General features: G+C 45.8%; 1 protein-coding gene across 2 annotated transcripts in view; it reads right to left on the reverse strand.

Moving 5' to 3' along the window:
- The window catches only part of AIG1 (androgen induced 1), a 201398-nt gene extending 191927 nt beyond the window's left edge, over nucleotides 1-9471 (reverse strand). For both annotated transcript variants that reach the window (XM_019550152.1, XM_019550153.1), the window contains exon 1: nucleotides 9261-9471. In XM_019550152.1, coding sequence (XP_019405697.1) covers nucleotides 9261-9401 — 141 coding nt within the window. In that variant the 5' untranslated portion in view covers nucleotides 9402-9471. The remainder of the gene's footprint in view (nucleotides 1-9260) is intronic.
- Nucleotides 9472-9477: the final 6 nt, after the last annotated feature.

The raw sequence follows: 9477 nt of genomic DNA on the forward strand, positions 1-9477 counted from the left end.
TTGAGAGCACGGAGGCAGAAAGGGATCTTGGAGTCATTATTGACTCCAAGATGAACATGGGCCAACAATGCGAGGTTGCGGTTGGCAGGGCTAACTGGACTTTGTTGTGCATCCACAGGTGCATCTCAAGTAGAGCCAAGGAGGTGATCTTCCCCCTCTATGTGACGCTGGTCAGGCCACAGCTGGAGTACTGGATCCAGTTCTGTGCGCCCCATTTCAGGAGGGATGTGGACAACATTGAAAGGGTCCAGAGGAGGGCCACCCGCATGATCCGGGGACAACAGGGCAGACCCTACAATGAAAGACTGCGGGACCTAAACCTGTTCAGCCTTCACAAGAGAAGGCTGAGGGGGGACCTGGTGACTGTCAATGAACTCACTGGGGGGACCAGAAGGGTTTGGGGGAGACACTGTTTCCCCTAGTGCCCCCTGGCATAACTAGGAATAATGGACACAAATTATTGGAGAGTAGGTTTAGATTAGACATCCGCAAGAACTACTTCACGGTCAGGGCGGCTAGGAACTGGAACCAACTTCCAAGGGAAGTGGTGCTGGCTCCTACCCTGGGGATCTTTAAGAAGAGGCTTGATGCCTCATTTGAGTCCAGTTTTTCTCCTGCCCAGGCAAGGGGTCGGACTTGAAGATCTACAAGGTCCCTTCCGACTCTACTTCTATGATTCTATGATTTCTGGAATCAAAAGTGAGTGTCTATTCACTTGCTTCTCGGTTCAATCTATACAGGTTAAACTAACCTGCAAAGATTGAATTGATTCAGGCTTGGGCTTTTTGAACATCTGTACTTAGCCTGGTAGACCATATACGTGGATTTGTCATTACAGTAAAAGCTCTGTTATCCGGCATCCCCTGGGAATAGGGATGCCAGATAACAAAATATGTCAATTTTCTTTATACTGGTGCCAATCCGATATTGGACCGATGTATCGATGCACCTTTATTGTATATTACATTCTATTATAGTGTCTAGAGGGCTATACATAACTGTTTTATGACATATTTACAACCTGAGAGAGAGAGCTCTAAAACTAATGTTTATTAAAATGCTCCCATACATATATATCATTCTTTTTTCAAATGCATTAAGCACCATTAAGAAACCACACCTTGTTATCATTTAAATGCAATCTCCTCGCTTCCTATTCTGTAAATTGATGCATTTTTCTGATTATATTTTCAGCAGTCGCAGAAAGAACAGTATGAAGTCTAAACATGTTGGTGAATCACCCGTAAGAATAATCAATAATAATGCTACACTTGTGTAAGCTTTTAATGAAGAAAACCTAAAACTGTTGACAGAGGCATGTACACCACCTTCAGATGAGCAAGGATCACAAAATCTGGAAATCACCATGGTGCAGACAATTTGGATAAACTGACATATACATTAGCCCCCCTGAACTCTGCTCATGAGAAACAGGATTTTGCCTGTGTCTTCTGCACTGGAAATTTCACCCATAAATTTAGTTTATACACCAAGTCCATGTCAGACTTAGGAACAGAATACAACCTAAAGCAAGTTGCAGTTTGGTTCTCAAAACAATGCCTCGGGTTTTTTCTCCCTCAAAATCTTTTAAAAACTCAACTCTGGTAATTAATGAAATTGGACAAAATGTAATATAGTTTTCTGCAAGCAAATTTACAGGTATGCATTATATCTGCCAAGGATGACCACAGGAAGACAGATTCAAATCATGGAAGTAAAGTGGAAGAAATCCAAAGCTCTTTTAGCATTGAGTCAGTTTCAAGTCACGTCAAAAGCAGCCTTGTTTCAACTGAGATTTGGACTGTTCAATACACTTGATGAATCAGATGTAGATTTATGTCTGCCAGAGCAGAGAGATAGTTTTTCAAGTTTTCCTAAGGTTAAAGGGACATAAAAAATTGCCACATGTTGGAACAGTCAGTTGGTTGGCCTAATTAACTCATTAGCAACTCATCTATGAGGTGTTACTACAAATCATCATTCTTATACATTAGGGGTTTTCTTATACATGGGTGTGGTGAGCGGCCAGATTTGGAGCTTGTGGGGAAGTGGGTGGTGAGTGGCTGGACACGGAGCATATGGGGGGTTGTGGGGGTGATGAGCAACCAGATGCAGAGCGGGGGTATGGTGAGCGGCAGCAGCACGGCATCTGTGTGATCCGCTCTCAGCCTGCCCTGGCCTTGCTCCTGTGAGGCAACAGTGAGGGGTGATGGTGCTCCATCTCCGCCTGCCCCTGTGTGCCCCCTAGGACTTTTCAAAGTACCCCAGGGGTATGTGTACCCCTGGTTGACAACCCATTATACATTATCCATTTCTTATATATAACTTCATTGGCAACCTCACTTTTTAAAGGAATAACAAATTATCTAGCTAATCCTTCCAAAGTTGTACACAAGGAAAAAAATCAGTCCCTTCCTAGCTTCAGTGCCATGAATCACGAGGTATGAATATATTCCAGTGATTCTCAACTGGGGTGGCACAAGACTCTTTAGCGTCAACCTCAGTGTCAGTGCAGCTAAGCACAAGTGTCCCATGCATCTACATTCCCAGGAAGGACATGAGATGCCTGTCTAGGAAGCAAGTATGGCAGAAGCAGTTTTATCAGAGAAACCCACTGCAGGCAGGAACAGCACCTTCTGCTGCAGCTGCTCATCAGTTCAACCCTACATACACCTCTCAGAAACAGAGACATGCAGAACACTTCCTTTTGGTTGGTGGCAGCGGCATGGCAGCCTGGAAAGTCGGGCAGAACCAGTGTTCTTTGCACTGAACCCTAGGCTCTGGTACACCTGTTTACAGGAGGCACATGTGAGGCCAGACCATGAACTGGCTGCAGCAGAAAGAGGTGCATTAGGTTTATTTGATAAAGTAGGTAAGCTGAGTACAACGTTTCTCAACTAGTATGCCTTGAGTGTAAAAAGGTCAAGAACTGCTAGTATAGTCAAGACAATGCTATTAACAAATCATAGTTATCTAGACCTAATTGAAAAAGAAAGTCACAACCGGTGCTACAGCAGAGATTCATTGAGTAAAAAAGAGGTTGGGGGGAGGCTATTCTTACTGTATGCATGTGCGCAATACTGTGCCTTGTTTTATTCCAACTTTGTTCTATAGGTGGATGGATAAAATTTGCTATCAGTAGTTGGATGATACAACTTAGAAATGATTTAGACTAGAACATTTCATTAAAGAAGTTTGATTTAATACTTGACTACGTCCCTCATAATTTTCACACAAACAAATGCAAAGTATGAAACCTCTTCCTTTGCACTCTCCCTCTCATCCTGGTTATCTAGTGTCTATATACTTCTGCCTCACCTCCCCTACAATCCAGTAATCCATCTCCCTAACTGGTAGCCATATGAAATGGCAGAATAAAATCTAATTCTTACAATACTGAAGATTTCCCCAATTGAAAGGAGCAGAAAAGAACCTTCAACAAGTATAGTTGGGTATGGCTATGCTGCAATCAAAGGTGTGACTGTAATGCAACACATAGTGAATGATCCCAACTAGTTTTTGTTTAATTAGCTCAGGTACTGGTAGCCCTAGGCTAGAGACAGACACTAGACATAAATCTGTTTAAGTGATCAGGAACTGCTTTAAACCTGGAACAGAACAGACATTCATTGTACAAAAAACAGTTTGGAAATGGCTGAAACCACTTTGAGATAAACCTAGTTGAATGTAGTATCAGACTTAACTGATTTGGCTCAAACCACTTTATGCAATGTCTGTCGCAGACCCCTTTCTGGTTTAAGTTAAACCAGACTCCCCCAGCATTCCAGATGCTTTGCAGCCCTGGGCTGTGCTGTCTATTCCAGTGAGCTGGACTGGCCCCTCCGCCCTGCTCCCTGGCTAGACAGCCAGCAGAGACAGCAGGCACAGCAGTGTCTGCCTGGATTCCCCCTGCGCCACCCCTCCCCTCCTACCACCACCATTCCCTGCTCAAGTAGGAATTACCCACTCCCCTGTCCCAGAGCACAGACTGTAGCCAGCATGTGGTATGCTAGCTAATGCCGAGGTAAGGCAGACAAGACAAAGGCAGACAGGACAGTGTCCACTTAGGGCTTTTTGGAGCTAAGAGAAGAGCTTGAATTAATGATAAAGGCTTTTGTTTTCTTGATGGGCTGATAAACACTGTGTAACTCCCTGCTGTGTAAGTAAATGCTGTGCAACTCCCTGCTGGCTCCATCCCAAGCAGCAAGGGGGAAGGGGAACCCCTCCCTAATCAGAGGGGCCTGGCCATGCCCCCTCTCAGCTCAGCATTGTGGAATGGAAGGGAGAGCTGCTCTAGTACTCCCCCGGCTTCTAGCCTGAGCCACTGGAGGCATATACCTGCATTTCCTCAGCCCAGAGGGGATGTCTGTGTGGTTACAAACCACTGTGTGGTTCAGTGTAGCCAGGTTTGACAAACCTGCAAAACTGAATCAATTCAGGCTGAAGCTTTTTGAATGTCTGTCCCTAGCCTTAAAGTCACAATACTATGGGCTTCAGCCACTGCATAAGGACCCAAGTTCCTGAATAAGCTTACCTGGCCCACACTGAAACCCATGATGTTGTGGTTTCATTATTATATTTTCACTATCACCCAGCAGCATTCCTAAATTTCAAACACTTACTTATGACAGATGATCAAAATGACACCACCATCACACAACTGGCTAACCTCTCATCTGCTAAATCAGGGGTGGGTAAAATGGCCTACCGATTGATTGGATCTGGTCTATGGCTGCCCCCAAAGCACTCTGCATGGGGATGAGCCCTACCTGGGACAGCCCATTCCATGCTCCAGCTGAAGGCTGCTGGCTCTGGTCCAGGCCAGCATGCACAACTTCCAATGAGGCAGCTCCTGGTGCAGCTGCAGTTGCCCAGGTACTGCTTAGCTCTCCTCACTTCCAGTGGTGGCTCCTCCTTCTGTTCCCGCTCCAGGCGGAGAAGCTTCAGCCAGACAGCTCCTGCCCCTCCATATAGGACTCTGGCTCTAGCTCCCAGCTGCCATCCACCCCCTCCACCCAGCTGGATGGCTGGGAGCCAGAGCCTCATACACTGGGGCGGAAGCCACCTGGCTGAAGCTTCCTCCCAACCTGGAGCAGCGCAACAAGAGGAGAAGCCACCTAAAGCTGAAGGCAAAGGGAGCCAAGTAGCACCCAGGCAGCTGCAGCTGCACAGTGAGCAACTCTGCTAGTAAGCTGTGTGCGCTGGCTAGGGCTGGGCTGCCAGGAGTGGGCTGGAGCAAGGTGTGGGCTACACTGGGCAGGGCTTAGCCCCATGTTGAGTACTGCAGGGGCAGCCATGGACCACAACACCAGGGTGAGACATGCTGCATGCACTCCCTCCTCCCTCCCCTTGCCCCCAGCTGGCTCCCAGGACCTAGCACCCAAGCCTTCCCTCCCCCCACATGCGTCCTCTCCCACAGAGCAGGGGTGTGCAAGAAGTGGCTTTAGGGCCCAGCCCCATGCTGTCGGTGCCCCGCAACTCTGCCCCGTGATCCCAGCCTCGGTTACCCATCCTGCTCTCAAACACTGCTTCCTGCCCACCCATGGCCCCATCCCACATAGGGAGCTTTGGTGAGTTGCCCTGCAGTGGCAGGAGGAGGGGGAATCAGGAGTGGGGTGCTGACCCAGCCTACCGCAACTCATCAAAACTTCCTATGTGGTTTCTGAGGCCAAATAATTGCCCCCCTCCCCCTGGCCTTGTGCTAAATGCTCCAACACCAGTCCTAACTCAACAGAAGGTTAAAGTGGTATTTAACTTTGAAAGTGTGAACTGTTGGTTCTCTGCTAACAAACTCAGAACATTTTACATGGTGAATGGGGATTTTATGAAGGCAGCTAAGTAAAGCAAGAGAGTTTACACTATGAAGAATCCAACATACACTTTGTTCTTTACCATTTTGTATAAAGTAAATTTCTGAGGCTTGGTTAGACCTATGGGATTAAAAGTAAGGCAACAATGTTGTTGCTATGAAGAAGTTTTTACCAAGAATATATGACAGCATGCAGCTTAGATGAAAGAGCACTGGACTGGTGCTCCTGAAACCTGTACTCTACTTCTGGTTTTACAAATGGCCTGCTGGTTGACCTTACACAAGTCATTTCACCAGAGATGTAACTGGGTGTTTGAGCACCCTGGGTGGCAGCTGTGCATGGGGCAGCATCAGTAACTGTGCTGCCAGTAGCACAGTGATGACCAAGCCAGCCTTGTGTCTCCCCCAACCCTTTCCTCATGCTACTGCATTTCACCTCTCTGTGCCTCAGTTTACCAAATTTGTAAACTGAGTAAAACATTACTATCTCCTTTGTATTGTGCTAAGAGACTATGGGTGATAACACAAGAACATCATTATTATTACTCCTTTGAAGGCCTTTCAGGATTTCAAGAACAGAAATTAAAGTAGGGAGTTGTTTGTAGCTGCAGGTAAACATTACTGTATGCTGAGTGATAATATACATTCCCAATACTGTGTCATGAACTAGGTAAATCTTTCATTGCTGTTAGAACTACAAAGGATGCTGCATTCTACAGCTGCAAACTCATCAGTCAGCATTACTAGGAGTTATTTCTTCCCCTTAATTTAAGAGCAAGAAAGACCATACATGAACATTAGCATCTAAAGAAAAATAATTTAGGAATGGATATCCAAATTCTCTATCAGTAGGCATAATTCATAAATAAGGAATATATCAATGATCATGTTAGGGTGAGCCACCATTAACCTTGGTTTCTACCCTCTCACCAAGCAACACTACAATTAGTAGTTTAATAGGACCTGACTATTCAATTAACTGAATAAACAAGGAGAGGATTATAAATCTACTGCAAGGAGGCTGTCCAAATTAGCTGTCTTTAGTGTTTGCTATAAATGTCTCTTAGCTTCTAGACTGTCATTTTATGAAAAACCAAATTAAATTCAGATACAAAGTCTTCACTACACTACCCGATGCTGAAAATCTTGCTGAGACTGAGGAGTGTCCCACTCAAGTTTGGGCATGTGAAAGTTTCCAAATGACTTGTTCAGATTAGAGTTCTAAATTCACGTCTTCATGCCCACAAACTGCTAGTACCCATACTGAACAGCAAGAATTCATGCCGTGTTGCTAGGATAGGCGATGTGTGTGGTGGGCACAGGGGACACATGCCCTCCCAGGTTTCTGCGCTAACAGCAGGGCACAGGGCTGCAGCCCAGCCAAAGCAAACACCTGGCAGCAGTGGGGGTGGTGGCAGCATAGAGTTGTGCCCCACACACTGTCAATACTTACACATCATCTATGATTGCCAGGGAAATATCAAAGACTAAATCTCTCCTTGCTGAGATACTATCCACAGTGAGAACATGTGCTTGCCAAAACTCTGGTGTTTCTGATATTTTGTCTAGACATCTTTTGAATCTGACTGATGCAGGAACATTACAAATGGTTGAGGAAACTGAAGCTTACAAAAGAGCTCTGAAAGACTTAAAGCCAACATATAAAATATGGGAAATGTGCCTAATGGCATCCAAACTTTCCTCACAAGGTCAAGAGGTGTTTTTCAAGGAGACACAAGAGGGCCATTACGAATTCACAAGAGGTTCCCCAATCAAAATAAAGAAAGGTGTTTGTTTTTTTTTATAGGAGACATTAAGAGGGCCATTACTAAACATCAACAAGCAAAGATGTTTATCTGATGAAACTGAGAAAGACATTCAAGTAAAGGTCCTTTACTAATAGTTTGATCAAGAATCAAGACTACCCTAGAAAGAAACATTAACATTTTCTCAACTATGGGATAGACCTTAAAAGGCAGGTGACAGCTGTGAGTTAAAGGAGCAGTACTTGGTTGCAACCAACTGCTTTACTAGACATCTTCAAAAGTCACATATTACTTTACTAGCTTGCCATAAGCAGTGTGAAATATGTGTTTCCGTGGGGGAAAAGGAAAAAAAAAAAGAAAAATATGGACAGATGATGATTAGTGTTATGCTGTCACAAAAGCCTGCATATGGCACCTGAAAACTAAACAGATCTTAGGACCCAGAAACTTTGAAGGCAATATGTGTATTAGCATTTTATGCAGTTGGACCAGTTATACTTGTTCAGCAGAAACAGATGCTGATGCATGATTTTTCCATGTTTTTGAATCAAGAGCCATCAGAGTATAGATTTCTATTGTGATTGGGGCCTGTCAACATTTCTTTCTACTTAGAATTTGCCGTTCAGGGGGAAATGCTGGTTGCATGTCACTGGCAGACAGAGTTTTCACCATAAACCTATAACAGGATGTATTGAGACCTGGCTTGTGGTTTTTTGGAGTTGTTTATTTGTTTTTGTCTCCCTTCCCTCCCCTGATGGATTAGGAAAATCATCATTTGGTATTCAGGCAATCTGATTATGAAGACCAAATCTGCCTGTAGATATCCAGTTCATATGCTGGATTCAGGTTTTTTTCTGTGGTCTTGTACTTAATAGTTCACGATCTACATTTTTAAAGTAAAAAATGAACAGAAACATTTCTTGTCTACTAACAGGTGACTTCATAAGCCTGCAACCAAAAACTGGCTGGATCTGGCATGATCTGTCAAATACACTGCTGTGACACTCCAACACAGGGCAGGCGTTCAGGATAATGATTCTTCGGCTGGGCCAGGAGCAGCAGATCAAGTTTTCAGTTTTGTGAGTGTGGGTGGTGGGGTGGAGGGAGGGATCAGATGCTAGCTGGATCTAGTAGGCTCTGGCTTGTCCCTTCACCCATGAAAACAAACAAACAAAAAGAAGGGTAAGAAAGATGACATGGCACCTACACCCTTCCTGAAATAGGGCAGCTGGCCAGAGAATTAAACCAACAGGGAATATTGATCTCACTAGTGTGCTGTGTAGCATGTCCTATGGAAGATTTCTCTGAGGGGGGATTCCTTCCCCACCCCACCTTCCCTTATGGCAGATCCTTTCGCCTGGGCACAGGATTTCCTGCTGTCACCGAGGTGCTTTGTGTGGCCTACTTAAAAATGAACTGTGTTAAGGAAAGGGAAGGAGAGAGAGAAAGAAAGAGAAAGAGAGAGAATGTGAGAGACAGAGAGAAAGAAAGAGAAAAAGAAATGTCCCTGAGGTGTCCCCTCCCGGGAGTGACACCAGGCCGAAGTCCCCTGTCCGAGGTGCCTGCCCGGAGCGCGCCCAGGGCTCGGACGCGGGCGCAGCTGCAAGCCAGGGGGAGGGAGCGGAGGGAGGGATGCACGCCCAGAGGAGGGGCAGGAAGCGGGCGGGGGGCCGGGGGGGACTTACCAGATCTATGAACGTCAGAAATTTCCAGCTGCCTCCATAGGTCTGGTGCGCGGGCATGTCAATGGCCTTGTAGTGGCACAGGATGGAGCAGTAGGACAGCAGGATGGCCACTCGCAGCACCTGGCAGGGAACAAGCGCCATGTTGCCACTGTTGTCGCCCGCCTCCAGCTCCTACTCCCGCTCGCCTCCCTCCCCCAGCTCGCCCGGGGCCGCGGGG

This window comes from Crocodylus porosus, unplaced genomic scaffold (assembly GCF_001723895.1).
Source record: "Crocodylus porosus isolate Cpor-Errol unplaced genomic scaffold, CroPor_comp1, whole genome shotgun sequence".
Taxonomy (NCBI): Eukaryota; Metazoa; Chordata; order Crocodylia; family Crocodylidae; genus Crocodylus; species Crocodylus porosus.